Source organism: Anser brachyrhynchus, assembly GCF_964034855.1.
Source record: "Anser brachyrhynchus genome assembly, chromosome: 3".
In the NCBI taxonomy this organism is placed as follows: domain Eukaryota; kingdom Metazoa; phylum Chordata; class Aves; order Anseriformes; family Anatidae; genus Anser; species Anser brachyrhynchus.
In genome coordinates, this window is record NC_137696.1 from 97,867,279 (window position 1) to 97,893,697 (window position 26,419).

Consider the following 26,419-nt stretch of genomic DNA (forward strand, 5'->3'; position numbering starts at 1 on the left):
ATGACCTGGTCCGCTGGGTGGCAGAACTCAAGGAGGAGGTGGGGAGGTTGAGGGCTGTCAGGGAGTGTGAGCGGGAGATAGACTGGTGGAGCGACTCCCTGCAGGGCCTGAAGGAGAGGTACTGTGGGAAGACACCCCAAATGGGGGTGGGCCTCCTGCCCTATTGCTGTCGGGCAGAGGGAGGGGACCTAAGAGTTAAGGAGGAATGGAATGGAGACAGGTCCCTGCTCAACCTTGCATACGATGCCCCCCCCCTTCCGGCCCCACCTTCCCAGGTGCCCTTACACAAGAGATTTGAGGCCCTGGAGCTTGAGAGACTGGTGGGTGAGGATGAGGTAGAAAGTCTACCCAGGAGGATACCTAGGGTGAGGAAGTCGACTCCATGCCTCAGGACTGCCTCCACCAAGAAAGACAGAAGGGTAATTGTTGTAGGCGACTCCCTTCTCCGGGGAACAGAGGGCCCTATTTGTCGGCCTGACCCTACCCGTAGGGAAGTCTGCTGCCTCCCTGGGGCCAGGGTCAGAGATGCTGCCAGAAAGCTTCCCAACCTGGTCTGCCCTTCTGACTACTATCTGCTTTTGATAGTCCAGGCTGGCAGTGACAATAGTCAAGAGAGAAGCCTGAAGGCTATCAAACGGGACTTCAGGGGACTGGGACGGTTAGTGGATAGAGCAGGAGTACAGGTGGTGTTTTTGTCTATCCCTACAGTGGCAGGGATGGGTACAGAGAGGACACGGAAAGCCTACTTGATTAACATGTGGCTCAGAGGCTGGTGCCAACACAGAAATTTTGGTTTTTTTTGACCATGGGGTGCTTTACTCAGCACCTGGCCTGATGGCCGCAGACTGGTCCCTATCTCTATGGGGAAAATGGATCCTAGCCCAGGAGCTGGCAGGTCTTGTTGAGAGGGCTTTAAACTAGGTAAGAAGGGGGACGGGGCTGAAATAAGGCCTGTTGGAGCTGTGCCAGGGGGAACAATGGCAAGGCCGGGGGAAAAGGCAATGGCCCCAATGAAGTGCATCTACACTAATACACGCAGCATGGGCAACGAACAAGAGGAGCCAGAAGCCATTGTGCAGCAGGCAGGCTATGACTTGGTTGCCATCACAGAAACATGGTGGGACCACTCTCATGACTGGAGTGCTGCAATGTCTAGCTATAGGCTCTTCAGAAGGGACAGGCAGCACAGAGGGGGTGGTGGTGTGACTCTCTATATTAGAGAGTGTTTAGATGTTGAGGAACTTGAGGCTGGGACTGATAAGGTTGAGTCTTTGTGGGTTAGGGTAAGTGGGAAGGCCAACAAGGCAAACATCCTGGTGGGGGTCTGTTATAGACCGCCGAACCAGGATGAGGAGACGGATGAGGAGTTCTACAGGCAGCTGGCAGAAGTTGCAAAATTGTCAGCGCTTGTTCTCGTGGGGGACTTCAACTTCCCAGACATATCCTGGAAGCACAACACAGCCCAGAGGAAGCAGTCTAGGAGGTTTCTGGAGAGTGTGGAAGATAGCTTCCTGACGCAGCTGGTTAGAGAGCCTACCAGGGGAGTTGCCCCGCTAGACCTTCTGTTCACAAACAGTGACGGACTGGTGGGAGATGTGGTGGTCGGGAGCTGTCTTGGTGACCACAGAATGACAAAGTTCTCTATTCTTGGCGAAGTCAGGAAGGGGATCAGTAAAACCGCTGTCTTGGACTTCCGGAGGGCTGACTTTGAGCTGTTCAGGACACTGGTTGGCAGAGTCCTTTGGGAGGAGGTTCTGAAGGGCAGAGGAGCCCAGGAAGGCTGGGCACTCCTCAAGAAGGAAATCGTGATGGCTCAGGAGCGGTCTGTCCCCATGTGCCCAAAGACAAGCAGGCATGGGAGAAGACCAGCCTGGCTGAACAGAGAGTTGTGGCTCGAGCTTAGGAGAAAAAGGAGGGTTTATAATCTTTGGAAAAGAGGGCGGGCCACTCGGGAGGACTATAAGGATGTTGCGAGGCTGTGCAGGGACAAAATTAGAAAGGCTAAAGCTCATCTGAAGCTAAATCTGGCTACTGCTGTTAAAGATAAAAAAATGTTTTTACAAATACATCAACACAAAAAGGAGGACTAAGGAGAATCTCCATCCTTTACTGGATGCGGGGGGAAACTTAGTTACAAGGGATGAGGAAAAAGCTGAGGTGCTTAATGCCTTCTTTGTCTCAGTCTTTAGCGGCAAAACCAGTTGTTCTCTGGATACCCAGTACCCTGAGCTGGTGGAAGGGGATGGGGAGCAGGATGTGGCCCTCATAATCCATGAGGAAATGGTTGGTGACCTGCTACAGCACTTGGATGTATGCAAGTCGATGGGGCCGGATGGGATCCACCCGAGGGTACTGAGCGAACTGGCGGAGGAGCTGGCCGAGCTGCTTTCCATCATTTATCGGCAGTCCTGGCTATCAGGGGAGGTCCCAGTCGACTGGTGGCTAGCAAATGTGATACCCATCTACAAGAAGCGTTGGAGGGTAGACCCAGGAAACTACAGGCCTGTTAGTTTAACCTCAGTGCCAGGGAAGCTCAAGGAGCAGATTATCTTGAGTGTCATCATGCAGCACTTGCAGGGCAAGCAGGTGATCAGGCCCAGTCAGCATGGGTTTATGAAAGGCAGGTCCTGCTTGACGAACCTGATCTCCTTCTATGACAAAGTGATGCACTAGTGCACTTAGTGTGTAGGGGTTGGTCTATTCTCCCACGTGCCTGGTGACGGGACGAGGAGGAATGGGCTAAAGTTGCGCCAGGGGAGGTTTAGGTTGGATATTATTAGGGAGAACTTCTTTACTGAAAGGGTTGTTAGGCATTGGAATGGGCTGCCCAGGGAAGTGGTTGAGTCACCATCCCTGGAGGTCTTTAAGAGACGTTTAGATGTTGAACTTAGTGATATGGTTTAGTGGAGGACTTGTTAGTGTTAGGGCAGAGGTTGGACTAGGTGATCTTGGAGGTCTCTTCCAACCTAGATGATTCTGTGATTCTTTCGACTTTTTTACTCTGAGGTGGTAATGTTTCTTCACTTATCTGACTTGACACTCTGATTTTCACCTAGTTGCTCTAAGGAGGCTGGTTGTCTGCATTATTCTTTCCCTTTAAACAATGTAACTCTGTGCAAAAACATTTTTATTCCCACATCAAGGCACTTGTTTATTTTTTTCATACTCCTTGTAATTAATTATTCATAGGCTCCTTGTTGCTATATTATAAACAAATGTCCTTTGTGCAGCCCAGCTGGTTTTTCAGCCATCTTACATTCATCACCAGAGCTTATCCTTCTGTCTTCTGGCTTTTAGTTTGGAGAATAATACCATTTACGGTTTGTGTAGGACTTTGGAACCTCCTTATTCTTCCCAATGATAATATTAGATTAAATTGAATAAAATTTATTGCAGAATCATCTTGTCTTTATTGGTCTTTGAGCTGGTATTGAGCTGTTTGTTTTTATGCCAGTGGTACATAGAGTTGGCACTATTGCCTAATCTTGGTGCCTCTTAGATACTCTTCTCTGTTTTAGGTGTGATAGAGGCAGCACACTGACTTGTAATGTGATTTATTTGTATTGAAATGCTCTATAAATTTGAAGTAGAGATGAGTGAAATTTCAAAAGAGAAGAGTTGACATCAAATAATCCTGTGAGGGTCTCAATACTTCAACCAAATTTTCTTAGAAGCATCTTTAGAACAGCCTGTTTCTTTAGCCTTCCACTACTTTTGAGTCTGATGTTGGCAAGAATGGGACTTGGTGATGTATGAAGTGTCCTGAGATGATAATGGTTGTATGTTCAAGATATATATTTGCATCAGCTATTATATACAGGTATGAGATAGTGTAGTTTTAGGGAAAACAGTATGTGTTTTACTGTTTGGTCGTACTTTAAATTAAAAAAAGCTACCAGCAGCAACACCAAATTTGAAATTCAGAAGCAAAGCGTTATTTGTCTGCCAGTGTCTAGGCTACTCCTGTGCAATACCCCCATTTAACTCCCATAGCTCTCCCTTAACCAGAGATCTAGGGGCAAACTGGGAAGTTCCAGACAAGCCTTAAATGAGTCAAGTTGTGTTTCTGCTGAGCAGGAGTGTGTTTATGACCTTTAATTATTCATTGAAAAATTGAGGTAAATGTCAAACCAGATGCACTGATCAAACCCTGCTATTCAAATGTCTGTCACTGTCTGGAGTAGCCGTTTGGTTTATTTTGCTTGAATAACTTACAGTTGTTTCTCATTAGTTTTCCTGTGCTGTTCAGTACTTGTCACCTTGAAGGTGGTTTCTTTGACACGTTTCTTATAGTAAGTACTCTCTCTCTAGAAGGATGCGAGAAGGGTATAAATAGGATAAATGGCAGAAGTCAGAAAATAGAGACAATAATGTATCAGTTATTAATTATATAAGAGACTTCAAACTGACTTGGTTTGTTACTATAAAATTAATTCTAATGTGATTAGAGTAGGCATATATTTAGAATTACATTTCTGAAAGCAATTTTAAAAATCCAAAAAAAAATTTTTCCCCAGAAACAATACAGTTTTCCTCAGAAGGGTCCTTCCCAATTTGGTAAAAATTCTTCCCAATTTTCTCTGAAATAGAAAACCTGTATCAATGAGTAAAAGCTACATTGCAGATAAATCTCCACAAAAAAGTAGCAAACCTAACCCCATTGAAATTTGAGTTGCACTGTGAGAACTCTCACATCTGTGTGGTGATGGAATTAATTGATGAAATTCTAAAGGCACAGGCAACTCCGTTGCTTCCAATGGCAATGTGAAATCTAGAGCAACTGGAAGTCTGTTATTGTGATTTAATTTTTAAAAACTTAAACTTTCAGAGAAGTATCAATTTTACAGAAGTCTTGCTTTAAAGTATTCGATGTTGAAGGCAGTGATGATAATGAGTTTATTACAAAGCCAGTGTTCAATGAAATGGTTGTATATAAAGACGTGCAGTGCAAATAACTAGTATTCCTATTTAAGGTAATTTTCCTGGTGGTCACAAATTACAGTACAGTGTAGTTAGAGTTGTGAATATGCAGCATGTCTAGAAACAAGATGTATTTTAACTTGGAGGACACGTTAAATGAAAATGTAAGCCTCTGTTTGCTACTGGTATGCTATTGACAGGAGAAAAATATTGTACTTTCACATGTGCTTATTGTTTGCTATACAGAAATGTAACAATCTTACACTGCAAGGCAAGACAGGTTACAAGTAATCAAAACGTAGCATGTTTTAGCTGTTTTAAATATACAGTCTTGCTAATTTAAATGATTAATTATTTAAAAGGCTGGAGAGAGAAGCAAATTTAAAATGTTCTTTGTTTCTCCTGTAGGTCTTGCTTAAACTTTAAATAAAAGGAACACTATTTTATCATTAATATCAGATGATATATAATTTATAATAACTCAGGGTGCAGAAGATAAGTAGATTTGGAAGGACAAGTATACTGGTTAGCATTTAGACTTGTCAAACAGTTAGGGGAAGGATATATGAATTAAAGTAGTGGATTAGCTTCTGAAAATCCACATTGCTATCTCAATCTCTGTAGATAGTGTTTAGTATTAATGTATTCAACTTAATATTTCTTGTTTTGCAGTGGTTAGTGCAAAAATCACTTTGGTTTTGTAATTGCATAGGTGTTTTACCTGAGCCATTCAGTTGTTGTAGTACAGTTTAGAAGTTAGACTTTTTTTGTGATTTTTCTACATCTTTGAATCTGTCCTTTGTATTTACTTTTCATCCTAGTGTCTCAAGTCAGTTGTTATAATCATTTAAGCAGTTAATATAAGTATTAATATTTATATTGCAAACCTTATTGCACTTAAATGTTCCTTTGCCATAAGGTGAGCAATCTGACTTTATCTGTGAGCTAAGTCATGTGTGTCTTTAACACTAGGAAAGAACAAGGCCAATTGCAGACTTTCTTCTGATCTCAGAAGTCAATTTTCTTTTTTTGACTTGTAGAGCAGCACCATAAATAAAATCGCTGTTACTACACGCTGTGAGGAACAGGTAAATTCATTATCGTGAAAGTGGCAGGTAGTGTAATTGCTGGGACTTTACTCTGCACAGATCTTGTTTTAATTGGTTTTCTACTAAAGGTTAAAGTAAGGGTTAAACCAACTGAAGATGAAAAGGTGTTCTGCTTTTTGTTTGTTGGCTTCTGTTTTTGATTAAACAAGCTAATTTATTTAGGATAAAAATGTGAAGGCTTGCATAATAAAAACAATGTCATAATGAAAAATGAGGGAAAAACCTAGTTTTGTTAGCCAGTGCGTAAGAGTGGTTATATAAATGGTTAAATCAATAACCTAAAAGTGAAGCCTTAAAGTAGCAATTTGTTGAAAACCTTTACATCAACAGAAAAGACTGCCTAAATAATGTTATGAGCTCAGTATGATTAAGAGTAATTGCAAATATGATTTTCGTAGATGCTTATGTTTTTACATTCATGTTTATTTCACAAGGTTAAATGGACTACTGTTAGCACTGACAAAGTTAAGCTGCATGAAGGTGTTCTCTAGGAAGAAAGAATGCTTCCAACAGAATAGAATTCTGTGATGAATCATTTTCTGTAGAGGCAAAAATACCGTCGTTTTACGGGGGGGGGGGGAAATCAAAGGCAAACTTGGGATTTTCTTGTTGGAGAGCATCTCCCAGTATGTGGCAGTGGTGAGCGACCCTATGATATGCTCTTCCTGATTGGCCTTAATGGAAAAAGAGCTGCACCACAGGAAGCATGGTCTGACTGAAGAGCTCAGAACATGGAGAAGAAATGGATATTTCTGCATTTCCACTTGCTTCTCTGTTTCCAGGCAACATATTTTTTATCCTTTCTGATTGCCAAGAAATAAAATACTAAAGCACCCCCCAAAAATCCCCCCTTTAAAAGGGATTTTTTTCAAATTCTTCTCTAAACATGGGAAAAAAATACTTGCAGTGTAGCTCTGTTGTTAAAAACTCTTCTCAACCTACATGTGCAAAGTACGGGCTTGAAGATTAGCTTACTCATAATTCAGATCCTTGTTGTGTGTGATGAACCTTTTTCATTGTAGTTTCTATTTGCCAGATGTTCATTTGCCATTTTCCAGTAAAATAACAGACTAAGGATTAAGAAAATGATTAATTCTTCATTTACAATGTTAGAGAAGGGAAAATATGCAAATATTCTCAAATAATGCTTTCTTAACCACCCACACAGTTAATTGGGTAAAGACACGCTGGTGAGCATGTATGGTTCTGGGTATGTATGCAAGAGATGATAATTACAGGTTGTGACTCTGTGTATAGCAAGTAAACCTACTTTTCTCTAATTGATGTGCTATATATACTGTGCGAGGAAAAACTATGATCTAAAAAAGCAGTTTGGGGATTTGTTCAGGTATTACTTAGTACATTTACTGTGTTCTTTAGAGAGCAAACGAGATGATGTGAAGGAACTCAAAGGTACCATTTATTTTAATCTGTCTAGCATGGATAGTAGTTCATAGCTACAATATATAAAGGGGAATAAATACATAAATAGGAATTGAATCCTATTCCTCCAGCCTATTGCATGATTTGCTGCATACACAACACAGCTTTTTTCATCTTACGTTCAGTGCATACTGTGTTCTGATTGACAGCCCCTCTTCTTGCAGCCTTGCCTGATTTGAGAGATGCTCCAGTTCCCTGATCATCTCGGTGGCCCTTTGCTGGCCTCTCCAGTGTGCCCATGTTGTGCTGGGGGCCCAGAACTGGATGCAGAGCTGCAGGTGAGGCCTCACTGGGGTCACTTTGCTCCTGCTGGCAGTGCCCCTCCTGCAGCAGCCCAGGCTGCCATCTGCCACCAGTGTCGTTGCTGGGGCATGTCACTGACTTGGTTGACTTTGTGCCCATGAGAGGCCCCAGGTCCTTTTCTGCAGCCTATTTTATCCATCACTATCTATCTTACCTATCTATACTTACCATTTACTGTAACATGGCATCTTCAGTTAATGTAAACCATGATATGCAGAGACAATATGTAACATTTTGTAGTTCATGTATACTGCACCCATGCATGGGATACATACATGTGAGTAATGGTTTGTGCTTAATGTTACAGTCCTCATAGCGAGAAATAAACTTGCAAAGCATAGAATTTCAGTAGCCGATTCATAAATGATTTAGTGAAACCATGAAAAAACACTATTGCTTTCTAAACAGAATTGCTGGCAGCTTCCTCTCACTTCCAATCTTGTAATCTGTTTCTGGAAGAGGTTTTTGGAAATGATAAAAAAATCATTCTCATATTCCTGGTATATGTGAAAGTGTAAAGTGACAATAGAATGGTTTTAAGTGCCTAATAGTTACTTGTGAATATAGATTAATAGTCTCCATTTTTGCATTATGTGTTTGTAGCATCTTTTTTTCCTAATATGTTTTCATCCTGGTGATAATTATGCAGGGAATAGAGGAAATCTCAGAAAAACTTTGCAATTAATTACAATATTTAACAGCTAATTTGGGTATGGCTGTGTTGTAATAGAAAACAAAAACATGTGGGCTAATAATGTAGTCTGTATCAAGGTTTTTTCTTCTTTCCTTGGCAGAATATCCAGAAAATTTTCTGAGTTCATCTTGGTATTTTCTTACTACTTATTTTACTTACTTAACAAGATCTCTTCATCTCCTATTTTAACCTTTGATTAACTGTCACTTCTAATATTTCACACTTCTTAGATTCATGTTGCCAATTTTGTTCTCTGTTCATGGAGAAGATTTTACAGGTTTTGAGCCTGAATTCAGGAGTACAGAGCAGTAACAGTAAACTATAAATTACACTTATTATGAAGATGGAATACAGTTCACAACTTACATTATTTAGTTGCATGGAATAGCCTTGCCTGTATAAAACAAAGGACAATGTTAATTCCTTTTTTTAACTTAATATGTAGTTGACTGAACAGTATATGTTGAACTCAGTTGTCCAGCTTGCTTTCAGACAATTATTTTTCTGTAGTCTTATTTTCGTATATTAAGAAGTGACAGATATTTCATAACTGTCAAAATGCCTTAATTTAACTGGGAAAAAGTCTGTGTTCTCTGCCATAGGAATCATGGATGCTACAAGCCTGGTACATTGTACATTTGATCATCATGCTATGGTAGCTTATTTATGCACTCAGCTTCTAAAAAAAACCACTTCTTTGCTGTTTGTTTTTTAATGGTTTCCAATTTACATGGAATTTGATAGGCTTTAAAATCTACCCTGAAGCCTATTGCAGTGTTTAGCAAGTAATGAAATAACGTGCATTAGTCATGCTTACCATTAAAGCATTTTCTAACCCTTGGTAGAAAGAAGCCTTGTTAGAAGTAAGCATGTTGCTAAAGAAGCAATTAAAACTTCTGCTGAATGGAAATGTTTGCCTTGCTGCCCATCTCTAATATTCAATTCAGCAGATGTTCACCTGTTCTTTTTTAAGAGCATAGGAAGATGCTTTATGCTTTTCACTTCCGTGAAATGATGTCAAACACCCTATTGCTTGCAGCTACCAGATAATTTAGAGGCTGGGGGTAATACTGGAGTGTGATTACAATTTGATAGAGCATTGCAGTGTGATGAAAACGTCCTGTAATATGTTGTTCAGAGTTGGATAGACATGCTGCTGAGAAGTTTTATTCAGTTAATGTCAGAAATACTGCATTTACAACACCTGGTCATCAATATATTAGGTACTATCACCACTAAGCTAGAGTATTTCTATTTAGGCTATCTCTATCTGATACACATGTATAGAAGACAGTATTTATCATGCCATAAGTTGTGCATCATTATTTCATTTGTGCAGTACTACACAATTTCATATTAAAGATGTTAAACAAGTGGGATGTATAAACCTGAGAACTTCGTGATAAATTATTTTATATTGAGTTTGGTTTGGACTGCATGCTGAGCAATACAACTCAGATGATTGTTAGCACCTGTGTTTTAGGTGTGTCAGCATAAGATCTAAGCCAAGTAGTTTTATGGGAGAGGTAATATTTTTTATTACAAAAACTTAGAAGGAAGGAGGAGGAGATGGTAAAGAACTTTTGATTACACAAGTTGGCAGATACTGTGTTGTCATGTATCTACTTCATACCCCATTTTTCATCATCTTAGGGGGCTGAGCTATCAATAAGTTTATAATTTTTTAAAGTTTTGAAATAGTGAATCACCTGTTTGAAGACAAGAAACACACAGTTTATATAACATATATATTATATATGTATAATAATATATGTAATATCATCTGTAAACGTATTTAAGAAATACACAAAAACAGTTTACTTACCTTCCTTAATATGTTACAGAGATACCAGTGTGTTTGTCTGCCTGGATGGGAAGGAACATTTTGTGAATATGAATCAAATGAATGTAATTCAGAGCCTTGCAGAAACAACGGCACCTGCACAGATCTTTTCAACAGCTATCAGTAAGCATTGCATCTTCTCACAATATCATTATGTTCCAGAACTGACAAGCCTATGCACCCAGTTATTCTTTTATTTCTCAGCTCTGTGAATGGAATGTTACTACACAAAGATGAACTAACAACTTCTGTCATGGGTACACTGTTTCAGTGCACATTCATTTGAAGTCAGCAAACATAATGATTCGTTGACAGATATTTTTTAAAAAAGCATCAGTTCAAAACACTTAATGAGTAACCTAACCTGGAACTGCATATTGTCAAAGAAAATACAGGATCTCTATTATATATGCCCCGTAAGCACGAGATGCTTTAAGAGTAAAAGTAGTGGGAGTGGATGTGTTTGTGCGATCTTAAAGAGATTGTATCATTGCTGCCACCTTGTGTCTTAAATTGACAACAAAATAGTAATTTAGCTAAAATTTGCAGCCATGCTGAGAGAAAATGAGGATTTGACATTAAATGTATTTCTAACAAACACCAACAATTGGTGCATTTATGATTTAAAATAAATATATTTTTCAGCTCTACAGGGATAAGGACCCCATAAACCGTCAGCTTCTGGTGTGTATAGCCAGGGTTTACCCTTACCAGGCTTACCTATATTATAATATCAATACTAGAACAGTTAGTCTGTATCTGAATGTGAACTGTTAATAATAGATACTGATACAGCAGCTTTAAGAACATAGTGTAATGACTGTAGGCATTTTAGTTGTTGCACAGTTCCGTCCTGGTAATACAGGCAGTAGTCAGAAAAGAAAACCTCTCACAGTTGAAAACAGACAATTTCCCCACTTGTCAAAGACAATTTTAAGTTCTGTTATTTTAACCACCACCTTGTTCACTTGAAACAGTTCATGATCAGCCTTGGCATAATTACATAATTACGGATTAGGAGAATCCTGAAGAGAGATTTTAGTTCGGGCATTTTTTCAGTTGTGATATTAAATTAAAATTCAGTTGTGACATTAAATTAAAAATTCTAACTTTTTTTAGTCTTTATTTTAAATTCTTTACTGTAAAAGAAGTTAAGTGAAACATTGTAATTTTAATGCTTTTTATGTTTTTTAATTTATATTCAGAATTTAACTGAAATTCTTTCAGTTATCCTAGAACTTAATTTTTATATAGTATGAGATGTACAATTTTGGTGTTTTTTTCAGTCCAGTAACAGAACAATAAGACTAGTGAAGTTTGAGAAAATTTAAAATACTTTAAATTGATTTTCTTCCCTTTTTAAGTTTATTGGGACATAGAAAAAAAGTTTTATGTAGTTACTATTTTGTGAAATTTTTAGTTATTTGTAGATTACTAATGAAAAAATTTTATAACTGCATATTTTTTGCCTGATTAGCTGTTACCTTACGGCAATTTGAATTCTGGCATGTTATGATGGATTGTGCAATGATGCATCCTGTTACCTATCCTTATATCTTACCTATCCTTTCAGCTTCTGGAAGATTTTATTCATAGCTGGACCAACCATGTAAGAGCAAATCCAGGGACTCCCTGTTGTACAGTGAGATGAAAAAAATGCTCCAAGTACTTTTTCTGGATTTGGCAAATACTGAACAGTTACAGAAAATGTTTAGAGGAGAATTGGTTTGAACTGTAAGCAACACACGTATTTTTCCTCACAGCTATTTGTCCTCTTTGACATATCAGAACAGGAAAACTAGACATACCATTGAATCATTATATATTAAGGTCATGATAAGTCAAAGAAAAACAACTTCTTCCAAGATACCTGTAATTGAAACTGGGAGTCTGAGACTTAGCAACCACAGCGAAACTGAACAAAGTTTTTGTTGTATTATATAATGCAATTTAATTTCAGTCATTAGAGTTGATCTAGTTTATATTCACGAATGGTAAAAGACACTGTTTATTTTCACAATTACTCAATATAAAAAAGTTAATTTTTATTACTTTTTTTAACACTTTTCTCTTGAAAACAACAGCAATAAAATGTTTGTTTTCATGGTAGCTGAGCAGGGCTAGTGCCCAGTATCTGATTCTAAGGACATGCAGCTATATCTTTAAAATTAACTGTAGTCTGTGAAGCAGGATAACTCTGTCCTAACTGCCTGATAGAAAAGATCATTGGCTCGTCTTCTAACTCTTGATCTGTGCCTAGCCATTGTTTTGGTTGATCACTAGTTGGTCTGGATTGAAACCATGCCAAGCACTGCTTTGGAAATACAACAGTGATAAAGCAGTACAGTTTTCTTCCTTGTCTGGCAGTGTTTATTTTCCTGGTGTAAGTTTAGAGGCTGTCAGTGATTCTCAGAATTTCCTGAATCTGTTTGAAGTTGTCCACACCATTGATATCACTTGGTGTCACTTCTAACTGGAATTAATGGAATGGATAGGTAACATAGCTTTCTTCTGTGCCTTTGATAATCCCCTTATGCTTATTTTCTCTAAATATTTTCAAATTCTTTTGAAAAGGTCAATTCTTGAAAAACTAGATAATTAAAAATACATTTTGTATAGAGAAATAAATAGAAAAGAATATAAAAAATAAAAAAGTGCCGAGTTTCAAGTCTGTGTTAATGAGAAAAATAATACAAACTAAAATAACTTAAAAAATTTCTTTAAGAATTTCATTTAACTGCAGTATTCATTTTTGAACCTTGCTATGAAATCTTGCTGTCAGAACTAAAGGATCAACAAGTATGCCGGAACTGAATGCTTTTCTCACTGGATTCTCTTAATAGTAAAATAAATAACATGGCAACTGAGAGGAAAAAATACCTTCTCAGATACATGATTTTAGTAAAAAAGTGTTTTAGAATAAGAAAGCCTGAATCAAGAGTTAAGCTTGAATTGGTAATGTGAGTCATTTGTTTTGTAATTCCCATTTCATTCCAGTTTATTTTAGTGCAGCTGATAAAATGAGAAATTTTTCTCCTTTTTCCTTTTTCAGTTATGCACATGGCACAGCAAATAAATGAAGTTACAACCATGCATATATTTCCAGTGTGCTGTGAACCTCACTCTAATTCTCATGATAGCATAAACTCTCAAATTATGTCTCTGAACATTTACAGACAGATACATCTATTACCAGCTGAATTCCTGGTTTTTCCTCTATCCTATTGTACCGTCTTTTCTGCTGCTTCTGAGGTTCTGCCCTAATAACAACAAACCCTAATTAAAGCCCTGGGGTCTCCTTTACTGTTACCATCTTACAGGGAAACTAAGTGAAAATCTCTTCAACTCTTCTTGCAAAATAATAGGTAACATAGTTTTATAGATGAACTGGTGTTTACAGTGATGTAGAATAGCTTGAAATATGAATTTAATAAATGACATTGAGGATTAACTCTGTGTCTTTCCAGAATGCTCAGTTCTTTCCATATATCTGGATTGAATCCCACAGATTCATGCTATTTGCCATTTTGGCAGTGTTCTTTATTGAGGTTGTTACAAAGAACAAAACATGTTAAGTGTTTTGCTGGTTTTTCTTTGTAGCATACCAATGGACTTCTCCATCTGAAATGGGAAATTAGACTTAGGTATATTTTTCTATGTCATGTATTGGAGGTCAGTGAATGTGACTCCAATCTACAAGAAGGGCAGGAAGGAGGATCCAGGGAATTATAGTCTGACCTCGGTATCAGGGAAGGTTATGGAGCAGATCAGCTTGAGTGCCATCCCACGGCTCATAAGGGACAGTCAAGTGATCAAATGCAGCCAGCATGGGTTTATAAAAGGCAGGTCCTGCCTGACTAACCCAGTCTCCTTCCCAAGATGACCCACTTAGCAGATGAGGGAAAGGCTGTGAGTGTTTTTTACTTGGATTTTAGTGAAGTGTTTGTTTAGTAAATCTGTTTTCCCACAGCATTCTCCTGGAGAAGCTGGCTGCTGATGGCTTGGACAGGTGTACAGTTCCGTGAGGGAAGAACAGTCTGGATGGCTGGGCTCAAGGAGTCACAGTGAATGGAGTTCAGTCCTGTTGGCAGCCGGTCACCAGTGGTGTTCCCCAGGGCTTGGTACTGGGACCACTTTAGTTTAACAGTTTTGTCTGTGATCTGGATGAGGGGATTGAGTTACACCCTCAGTAAGTTTGCAAACAGTACCAAGTTAGGCAGGGCTCTTGGCCTGCCTGAGGGTAAGAAGGCTTTGCAGAGGGATCTGGAGAGGCTGGATCGATGGGCTGAGTCCAGTCACAGGACACCCGACAAGGCTAAGTGCCAGGTCCTGCACTTGGGTCGTAACAACCCCATGCAGCGTTACAGGCTTGGGGAAGAGTGGCTGGGAAGCCCATCAGGCAAGGGCCTGGGGGTGCTGGTTGGCAGCTGGCTGAGCATGAGCCATCAGTGTGCCTAGGTGGGCAAGAAGGCCAGTGGCATCCTGGCCTTTGTCAGAAATGGTGTGGCTAGCAGGTCTGGGGAAGGGATTGTCCCCTTGTATGTGGCACTGGTGAGACCGTGTCTCAATTACTATGTTTAATTTTGGGCCCCTCACTGGGAGAAGAACCTTGAGGTGCTCAATTGTGTGCAGCGAAGAGCCATGAAGCTGGTGAGGGGACTAAAGGAAAGAGTTATGAGGCATAGCTGAGGGATTTCTGGTTGTTTAGTCTGGGGAAGTGAAGGCTGAGGGGAGACCTCATGACTCTCTACAACTACCTAAAAGGAGATTGCAGTGAGGATTCTGTTGGTCTGTTTCTTCATTTGAGAAGGAAGGGATAGGATGCAAGGACATGATCTCAAGATGCACCAAGGGAGGTTCAGATTGGACATTAGGAAGAATTTCTTTGTGAACAGGGTGGCCAAGCATTAGAATGTGCTGCTCAGGAAAGTAGTGGAGTCCCCATTGCGGGAGGTATTTAAGAGGCCTGTGGACAAGGCACAAAGGGACATGGTTTAGTGATGGGACTTGTAGGTCGAGTTCATGGTTGGTTGGATTTGACGATCCTGAAGGCCTTTTGAAACCTGAATGGTTCTATGACTGTTGATGTCATACCCTTTTAACAATCACTAGACATGAGAAAAATTATCTTTAATCAGCAGTTGAATCAATCAACTAGTTACTTAATCTAGTTACTTTTTAACCTCCTCCTAAACAGAGCCCTACTCCTGTTTTATAGTTACAGTTTATCTGTAACTTTTTTAAATTTAAAATTTGAGTAGTTTTGGAATGTTATTTGTATGCCCCTAAATTCTAGGAGGCAGCTTCTCCTATTCAGAGAAGATTGATGCTAAAACCCTGTTTGCCACTAACTTTTACAAAGATGAAAGTTGCTGAATGCCAGAATCGCCTTTAACTATGGGCCATAAGTTCCTTAAGCACTTGGAAGAAATTACTGATAATGTGCAGAAATATTGCCCATATATAAATGTTCTTCTTTTAGACCCTTTTGTTGCTTTTCATGTTCTGTTTTAGTTTTCCTGTTACCCCTCAGACTCCAGTTGAAATACTGGAGCTGGAAACAACTGAGATCAGTTGTTTTTAACTGGGTTCTTTTGAGTTACTTCTGAACCTCAAACTGTTTTAGTCTTGTTTGCAATGTTTCTTCAATTATTACCCATGCAATGATCATCTTTCTTCACATTTACTTAGATCATAATGTATGCCAGTTGACAGATTAGGTAACCATACTGTCAGCAAGAGTTAAATTTAATCTCTCCCCTTCCTTTTACTTCTCAGTCCATTCACAAATACATCATCTCTTGCTGTAATTCCCTGCTTTGCCTCTTAGCATTTGAAGCTAAGTTATCTTTTCAAAATCAAACTAATTTTCATTAGTGTAACTGTTCTTAACATAAAAAATGGCTTGTCATGTCATTACAAAGTGTTCTGTGTTGTGCATACCATGAGCTTTGATTATAGTATTGTTACAGAAAGCAGCATACTGTTTCATTTTCCCCCTTCTGGAGAGGATTTATTCGGAGAAGTAAAGTTAAAAGCAGTCTCTGCGTTTTCTCAGAACTACGCAAGAACTGAGTCAAAGATACCTCAAAGATCCATGAGTAAAAGCATGCATATATATGCGTTATATTTTAAAAAATGTTTATTTCTAAATTAATAGATTTAAAACTATCATGGTATTAAAAAGTAAATTGTGATATTACAATTTGAATGCTGAGTCTAGTCTGCCTTCTGTTTTTACTGGCACTACTTTAAACTACTGCCATATTCCTTCTTAATTTTTCTTCCCCAGAAGCAGTAAACAGCTTTTCCCACAGATGGGGATCAGCCTGGCATTTAATGGTCCTTGATGCCAAACTCTGGAACATTTTTTTGCAAGCAGCATCTGGCTTCTTAGCTGGCATTTTTTCAGGGTTCTTTGGCGAGCTCTTCCTCTCTAGCTGCTGAGATGTTTCCCAAAACATTTGGCTGTTGTGCTTTTGACATCTTCAGTTGTGACTCATAATTTTATTTTCACCATAGTACCAAGTTCTGTTCTCTTACTCAAAGCCATCTTCAAAAGATTTATATGGCCGGCTGGGAGACATACTAATGAATTATCTAAAGAAATTTGTGAAAGAGCAAACAAATGTTACCTACAAAGACAGCAAATGTTTTATATTTTTATCTGGTAACACTGCTAACAACTGGAAGTATGTAGTGTGCCGCTTGTTTCAATGCGGTGTGTGAAATCGGCCTTAGGGTTTTCATTGCCTTAGGCAAACAAAATATTGCTTTGCCATCTCAGTAGTATGTACTAAAAAAGTCACTGACATTTTGCAGCCTTTGGGGTAAATTTTGGCTGTTATTCAACAGTTTTCAGAAAGGATAGTTGCATTTTTATTTAAAATCCTAACAAAATATAAAATTTCATGTGAAATCAATATTGAAACATGAAAATACACCAAGCCAGCTCATCAGCTTTCCATCTGGAACAGTAGTGTTGTTCCTTCTAGTGTATTAAATCACTGGGAGATGTGTTTTAAATAAATTTTTTATAATACCTTTTGGTTACAGACACCCAAAGAGTCATGAAATTATCATTTTGTTGAATGTGGGTTAAATGGAGGGAGCACAAAACAGTTTCTAAAATAATGAGGTAACTGTGAGTGCATGAGCTGTGGTAAGTTACCCATATTAATCATACCTGTAGGTTAAAAAAAAATACAAAATACATGTTTAAAAAGATTTTCAACATAACATGCAAATACATGAGTGCATCGAACAGATGAAGCAGTTTGCACAGCAGTTTCTGGGCTGTAGTTTGAGCTATGCTAGATTTTCTGAGGACTGTTAGGAACTCTTTAAGGAGCTTCGGGGTGCCTGCAGCTTGTGTAAGGAGTGGCTACAGGAGGCTGTGACTATTAGCAAGCTGTGACAGCTTCTCACAAGCTTTGTTGTCTACTTTTCTTGAACGAAGGGGGCTCTTAGACTTCTGTTTCCAGCTGAATCCTCATTAGGGAGAGTCAAGCACCCTTTCAAGAAGTGCAGGAGAGGATGAAGGTAACTACCAGGCCTGGAGCACAGCCACTGGAGGCAGCAGTTAGTGCAGCAGGGGGGCCAGAAACTGTCAGGGACACTGTGCTTAGCAATGGTGCTGCAGGGTGCAGTCCCCAGCCACCCACTGGAGCAACTATCCCAGCATATCAGAGATCTCAGAACAGACTGAGCTTCCAAAGGAGGATGCTGTTCTTCAGGCCTGGGGCTGTGGAAATGTCTGAGGCCTCTTGCAGAGGTGGGGGTCAGGGTACAGTGTCCTTGCCTGCAAGAGGTGCATGTGCACTAGAGGAGGATCTGTGCTTCCAAGTAAATGAGCTGCAGGAGGCAGTCAGCAGACTGCACAGCTTCAGAGGCAATGAGAAGAGCAACAGCATCTTCTCCAAGGCACTGCAGATACCAGAACCTGAACTCATAGTGAAGGAAGAGCAGGCAGTCTGTTTGTGTGAGATTGGGAAATACTTTGTGATGGTCTGTGAGGATGAAGGCTGGAAGCATGACATTGACATCAGGGTGAGGTGTCCTGTCTTATCTGCAGCTTTGCAGCCACGGAATAGGTTCAGAGACTTGGTAGCAGAGGAGGGACTGGAAATTCTGTCCAGTGAAGCATCTGAATGAGCTGAAGCTGAGCCACAAAACAGTGCTGGGAGGAAAGGATGAGTGGTGGTACCGAGAGATTCCCTACTGCAGGAACCCGATAGGGTGGAAGTTGCTGAGGAAATCTGAGCCCACTCCTGGTTATCTTTAAATAGTCTGGTTGCTTGGTAAAGGTTCCTGAGGATTGGAAGAAAGCCTGAAAAGGGAAGTGTGCCATGGAATAGGGAAAAAAAAGGGCAGAAAAAGACAGGCCAGAAATCATGTCACTGCTACCTTCAAGAAAAGCAAGAAGTATTTGAGAAACTGTGGAGCAGTCAGCTTCACCCCAGTCTGTGGGTAGATGTTGGAGTGATTAATCCTGGAAACCATTTCTACGCAGACGATGTATAAGAAGGTGATCAGGAGCATAGATTTACAAAGGGGTAAGCATGCCTGGCCAACCTGATATAACTTAATGAGATGAATCGTCAATGGGGAATCCTGTCAGTGTGTGTAAGTACTGCAGGGGAGGGGGCAGGTAAAGAAGGCAGAGCCAGACGCTTCTCAGTGGTGCTTCTCAGCGAAAGGACAAGTGATGGGCACAAATTGAATATAGGAGAGTCTGCCTAAATAGGAAAAGTGGTAAGGGTGATTGAACAAGTTGCCTAGAGAGGTTTTGGAGTGTCCATCATTGCAGATGCTCAAAACTCAATTGGATGAGGGTCCTGAGCAGCCTGTTCTAGTTGACTGTTTTGTTGTACTAGACAATCTCCAAAGGTCCCTTCCTTCCCTGGAGATTTTGTGCATTTCTTTCTGCAGTCATCCAGATTTTCCATCAGTTTGAATATGTAGAGCACATATCCCAAAACAGTTTTGGGATAAGGAGGTGATTTTAACAGTAAAATCAAGTATACATAAATTAACATGAGTTATTCTGCACTTTAAATCTCCTTTAAATTTAGTCTAGTCCTATGTTTAATGCATGGGAAATAATGTGGAATTTCCTATGTGCAGTTCTTCAGTGCTGGTATGTATTCAGGATTCTGATACTTTAAAATAGCAAGTTCCATATATATATACCCATAGGTAAGATGTTCATTATGCAAGGAGTGATGGAAGACTGAAGACTGGACCAAATACATAGGTGATATTAATTCAACTATCTGGTCACATTTGTATGGAAACATTTAAAAGACAAACATGAAAGAAAGGGCTAAGGAGAGCAGAATGATTGAACTGTGCTTCTGTTGAGATTCACTTATCCTATGGTGGATGAAGTGAGAATGCAGGAAAAAATACAGATACAAACTTCTGCTTTGTTTCTTCTCCTGCACATGATGAGGTGGGAAGGAGATCACAGTATCTGTAATTACAGGGTGGCTCAATGTGTAATGTATTTGGAGGAAAAGTACTGAGTCATAGTGGTTCTGAAGGCTGTCTCATGGTGTTTCCTGTACTGGCAGAGTGTGGAGAAGGAATGGACTGACTATGCTTTCCCATTTGAGGAAAAGCCTTATTAAAGTAGATGGAGGTACCTTTTGTCTTTCTATCCTGAAACCTTAGCTTTCTTAATTTCAAGGTCAGATTGAACTACTGAAGAGAAAATGCACAGAAAAGTGGACATGTGCAACTGTAAAATCAGAATCATTCAGGTTGGAAAAGACATCCAAGATCATCTGGTCCAACCATCCCCCTACCACCACCATCACCCACTAAACCATGTCCCTAAGCACCACATCCAACCTTTCCTTAAACACCCCCAGGGACGGTGACTCCAGCACCTCCCTGGGCAACCCCTTCCAACGCCCAACCACTCTAAGAAGTTTCTCCTAATCGGCACCATCTCCCACAGCAAGGTAGACCATTTGTTGAGCCATGTAAGATGGATGAATTGGAGATGAAACGGAGAAGACTGCTTCTTAGATCTGTGTTAAGGATGAGCAAAATGATGCTGGGTGTACTCAGTGTCTGCCTCCTTTGTCACAAAGGGGCCTCCTGTGATGCCAGCTGCCACCTACTGTGATGTCACCTCAGTGTACGCTGCCACCCACCCTATAAAAAGGGCTGCCCCGTGTCTGGCAACATCTTGCCAAGCTTCTCGCTCCTGGGGCTCAAGGAGACTTGAAGTAGCCAGGGCACAGAGAAATCAGGCAGGAACTGCCAGCCTTTGAGCAGTGGACTGCAAAAGCCAAAGGATGGCTGTAATCTTCTGTCTGGGTCAGAAGAGGAAATCCCAAGAAATGGATGACCTCAGTGGCCAACCCCCGCGGAAGCGTCCAAGACTGGATAAAATGGCGCAGCTTGGGAGGAAGAGGGAATCCTCCCATGACCTGGATGACCTTGACGGCCAACCCCCGCGGAAGCGTCCAAGGATGGATAAAATGGTGCGGCCATGGAGGAAGAGGGAATCCTCCCATGACCTGGATGACCTTGACGGCCAACCCCCACGGAAGCGTCCAAGGATGGATAAAATGGTGTGGCCTGGGAGGAAGAGGGAATCCTCCCATGACCTGGATGACCTTGATGGCCAACCTCCCTTCAAGCATCAAAAGGTGGATGATCCAGAAATGGAAGTGGACCCATTAACCAAGTTATTGCGGACCATCAGGTGGTGGGTTGACATTAACAAAATGATAGCAATTTGGGACAGATAGTCACCACCAGTGTTGGCGCAGAGCATCAAGAGTTCAGCCAGAGAACAACATCCAAGCCACAGACACCCATCAATAAAGCTGGTACAGACCACCAGGGTGAGGCGGGAGGCCAATGTCCAGCCCAAGAAGAAAGGGGGGAAGACCATCAAGGCACAGCCTGACGAGGATATTCAGCCAGGGACGGACTGGGGGAATGACTGTGGATTTACCGCAGGTGGGGGGGGGGGGGTACATTAGTTCAGCTGGCACCTGCTGGCCTTTTGTTTGTTACCAATAAAAGACCTGTTATGTTTTAAACTCTCTGTCTCATTGTATATCCTGAAGTCCTGTCCACATGTTAATTGATGCTTGTTTACGTTCTAAGGCTATTGGCTATTGAAGTCTTCTACTAGTGCAGGGAAGATCAAGAGTGAGAGCCAAAGGAGACATTTATGAAGTCATCTGTAAAGACCAGCTTTAAAACCATATGAGCTTGCAGTGAGCAGCCTGAAGTATGTTACAGGTGAATTAAGTACTCTGGTATCACTGAAAGGCATAGAAATGCTTTGCATCTAATCATAGAATGGCTTAGGTTGGAATGGACTTCAAAGATCATCTAGTTGCAACCCCCTGTCATTGGCAGGGATGCCATGCACTAGATCAGGTTGGCCAGCGCCCCATCCGACTTGGACTTGAACACCTCTAGGGATGGGGCATTCACAGTGTCTCTGGGCAAACTGTTCCAGTGCCTCTCTACCCTTAGAGTGAATAATTTCCTTCTAATGTGTAATCTAAATCCATCCTCTTCTAGTTTATGACTATTTCCCTTTGTCCTATCATTACCTTCCCAAGTAAAGAGTCCCTCTCCATCCTTTTTGTAATAACCTTTTAAGTACTGAAAGGCTACAATGAGGTTTCCACAGAGCTTTCTTCAGGCTGAACATCCCCAGCTTTCTCAGCCTTTCTTCACAGGAGAGGTGCTCCAGCTCTCTGATAATCTTTATAGCTCTCCTTTGGATGCAGTCTCACAGGTCCACATCTTTTGTTGGGGACTTGAGAGCTGAACACAGTTCTCCAACACAGTTTTCCAGGTGGGGCTTTGTGAGAGTGGATAAGAGGGGGATAATCAGCTTGCATGCGTTGCTGGCTCATGTCGAGCCTTTCATCCACCAGAACCCCCAAGTCCTTCTCCACAGGGCTGCTCTCAGTGAGTTCTCCTCATCTGTCCTCAGGTCTGGAATTGCCCTGACACAGGAGCAGCACCTTGCACTTGGACTTGTTGAGCCTCATTAGGTTCACATGGGCCCACTTCTCCAGCCTGTCCAGGTCCCTTTGAATTTCATTTGTTCCTTCTTTGGTATCAACTGCACCACTCAGCTTGCTGTCATCTGCAAACTTGGTGAGGGTGCATTCGATCCCATCATTTATGTCATTGATGAAGATGTTGAAACACACTGAAAAGACAGACCCCTGAAGGACACCATTCGTCATCAGGCTCCACCTGGATATGAGAACCATTGACCAGTACTCTGGGTGTGGCCATCAAGCCAATTCCTTATCCACTTAATGGACCACCCTTTGAATCTCTGTCTTTCCAATTTAGAGATTAGGATCTCGTGTGGGACCACGTCTTCATGTAGGGATGAAGAAAGATTAGAAATAGGAGTCAGGTAGGTTTCCAGAGGTGGAAGAACTGATTCTGCAGGAGTTTGCCAAAAACTGGATTCGAAAACCTCAGGGAGTTCCTTTTTTTCTTTTTTTTTTCTTTTTTTTAAAGAAACTGTTACAAATTAATTTAGAATTTGCTCAGAGGCATCAAGGTAAAGGAGGCAGAGGTTTGGAGAAACAACTTGGACCATCTTAGGGTATTCTTGATTTTTTTTTTTAGGTTTGATGGTAAGTGATGATAAGAGTACTGGATGAAAGAGTGGATAAAGCGTAAGGGGGTTGTAAGAGAGAGAGTGGGTGCTCATAATGAGATATGGCCAAATAAATAAAAATGATTGAACAAAGCATGACTAATTGCCTGCAGTGCAAATTACAACAGGTAGCATTGCTTCTTTGACGTTTTATTTATTTTGCTGTAGACTACTTAAATGCTCTCTTTAAGGATTAAGCTGTAACTTTTAATACTTTATTTTTTTCCTGACTGATACTCAGTAGAAGTCATCCCTCCATCATGTTACATAGTAATGATACCAATATGAAAATACAATGACTTTTTTTCCATTCTGTGACTGCTGCTCTGGGCAATAACAAAAATGCTGCTACCACAAAATACTCTTCGAGTGAGGGAGTGAGAATTAAAACTAAAATGGATAGGAATAAGAGAGGCAACGAACAGAAGAACAGCAGAAAGAGTTTTCAAGACAGGCTTCAGTACCTTGTTATTTGTAATCCAAACCTGTTACAATGCTCACCTGTTGCATGTGATAGTAAACTCAGTTTTGTTTGTGCTTTTGCTGTCTTCATTTAACAGTTCTCTAAAAGCATGTTGCCTTTTATTTTTTAGAAAACTTCAGTAAAATATGAAGTTTAAACAAAAAATGATGCTGACACAAAAAACGGCTTATTAGAAATGATTGGGAAAATGATCTGTTATTGTTAGCTGCAAATCAGATGTTTCATGCATCGGCAGTGTCTAATGCATGCAGAAAGGAGCAAAATTTAGAAAGGATTATGGGCATTGCTGCTGACCTACATTGTTGAACCATGCAGAATGGATAATAAGCAGTTCCACGTTAAAGGAGAGAACGTAGATCATTCTGTTTAGTATGAAATCTGTTTTTTTTTTTCCTTTAAATTTTCCGTTAAAAAAAGGTTGTTAATAAAATCTACTTGTTGCACTTGTTAGAACACACTTCACAGTTTCATAGGTATCGTTGATTTTATCTTGTTTCTTAATGCAATTTTAAAGCAGTTAAGAACCAAAAATTTCATAATTGAGTTGTGTCAATTTTAATGCCAAGACTTGATGGAACCCGTATTTATTTTGTAGTGAAATAACTTTACAGCCAAAACAAAAAAGGCAAGGTTTCATCTTAAATTACGAGACTTTTTATCTTTTGAATTGGAGATATATTTATTGAGATAACAACCACAGTTTTGTTTTACTGAGAATATTAGTTATCGCAAGGCTGTTTTGCAGCATTTACTCTGTTTTGTGAGATTCGGGGAGGGATGAAACTTTTACCATATTTTAGTTATGTGAAGCAATTCAGTAGTGAAATATTATCTAGCTCATACAGTATTGATTTCAATCAGTGGTGCTCAAATACTTTAGATGAGTAGATCATATTTCTGTTTTCAGGTCACTGGGGTGAAGAAGATAACGTGAAAAATAATTTTGCAAGACTATTAACAGAATAGGATATAGTCTAGCATATGTAAAACTGGCAGTATATGGCCTACAGCTCATGGAGTAAAAAGAGTTTGTCTAAAAGGTGATGAAAGAAATATCAGACATTTCTTTAAACAATTCTGTTGTGTTTTTTTTGTGCGCTAGCAATTACACACTTAAAGAGAGGAGTATAATTATATGCTTAGAAAATGTATGCTTGGAAAAATGAAATACTCAAGTAAAGCAGTTACATCTTTGAAACTATAGATTATATATGATAGAACAATATGAAATATATGCACATGTATAGACTAAGAAATGGTTCTAGTATAAGTAAATTGTACACAGTGCATAATTAGAAAATCGGCATTGTCTCCTCCACTACTACTTTCTACAGGTAATTGAATTTTCATTAATAGTCATCTTGGTTTTGCCTGGGATTTAAACTCTTTTGTTCTGTTAGATCAATAGAAGTATTATAGGAAAATTTATTTAGACTGCAATTACAGATAGTACACTATTTAGAGGTCGTCTATAAAGCAACACTCACTACAACAAGCAGACTAATGCAGGATCTGTAATTACCACATTTACTTCCACCAAATGCCAGTTTGGATGTGTGAAAAAAAAAAAAATCTACCACAGTGAAAAGAAGCCTTTATCTTTGAAGGTCACAAGCAGAGAAAAGGGAGCACAAATATAAAAGTCACACCTCTCCATGAGCATCCCTAAGTATTGTTATGCATGTCTCTCAGTTTGTTCATTCTGTATTGGGAAGGGGCAGTCATAAAATTTTCATAGGTTTGCTCTATTGAAATAACTCAGTGAGACAGCCTGAGTAGAAAGCTGGATTGTTTATATTGCAGTAGATATCAAAGATAGATAAAGGCATAACTGACTCTCAGAGACCAATTGAAAATCATTTTTGTTGTTTGCTTTCATAGTTTTATATCAGAACAATAATATTTTTAAGGAAAAAGCAATTTTTGAAAGTCTTGTTAGCAGGACATGGCAAAATGAGTTTTTTGTAACAGCCTGTAGTAGGGAAATCTCTGCCACATCTACTCACTGCAGCATTTGAGCAACATATACATGTATATGTGTGTATACCTACATATACTCATACTGTATATATTTGAACATTTTGAAATAACTGTCTGGGTTAAACTTAAAAATGCTCACTTCTGCTCTTCTGCTACTGCTTACGTGCTTAGAAGTTGTAGCACTACTTTATAAAGTATTTCATTTTCATAGTCTTTACTTAATTGTTCTCAGGAAAACTTAAGTAAGGTTTATTTTAGGTGGTCTTTGGTAAATGTAGTTGTGGCAAAATGTAATCTTACTGCCTCAACTGTTGTTTGGAAGTTACAGTCATACAGGATCAGGTGAACAGTAAGAGATCATAATTTGACATACTAGCTTAGATCATTAACGAAGATGAAATTTACTAAAATAGCTTTTCTTATCTTAAAAAGTATCTCCTAAATTCTTTTAGACTGCCAGTATTGATGAGAAACTGAGCAGCCTTTCCAAATGTTTTATTTCATATAGGCTACTTCGCAAATCTCAGTATATAATGTTGAAATTATAAGCATTGTGTGAGTTGTTCACATGCTAAATGACTCACCACATAAGCTTTGGTGAATATTTAGCTACTGGTGAGTTTTGAAGATGCTTGATTAGTGCTGTTAAAATGTATAAACATGGGTATTACACTGTTAAGCATTGTCCTGATGACCTGCTATACAAATGCTACAGCTGTCCTTGGTTATCAGTTGTTTACAGGCACCTAATTGATTCTAGGCATGATGTATCCAATATATTTTCTATTTGGAATTTTTTGGGGAAAAAAGAGGAACATAGGTCATTTGAGACATGTTCTCTTATGCCATTGCTTTCATTCCTGGAATTGATAGTGCCTTGGTATCAAACTGAGCAAAGATGGTTGGTTTCTTCTGTGATATACCGTCTTGGAGCTTGAGTAGGCCCACAGTAGAGAACAAGAGACAATCCTTTAAGTAG

General features: G+C 39.7%; 1 protein-coding gene across 1 annotated transcript in view; it reads left to right on the plus strand.

The window, feature by feature from the left end:
• Positions 1–26,419, plus strand: part of EYS (eyes shut homolog) — a 959,435-nt gene that overhangs the window by 426,926 nt on the left and 506,090 nt on the right. Inside the window, exon 23 of the mRNA XM_080584128.1 lies at positions 10,314–10,435. Within this exon, the coding sequence (XP_080440254.1) occupies positions 10,314–10,435 (122 nt within the window). The remainder of the gene's footprint in view (positions 1–10,313; positions 10,436–26,419) is intronic.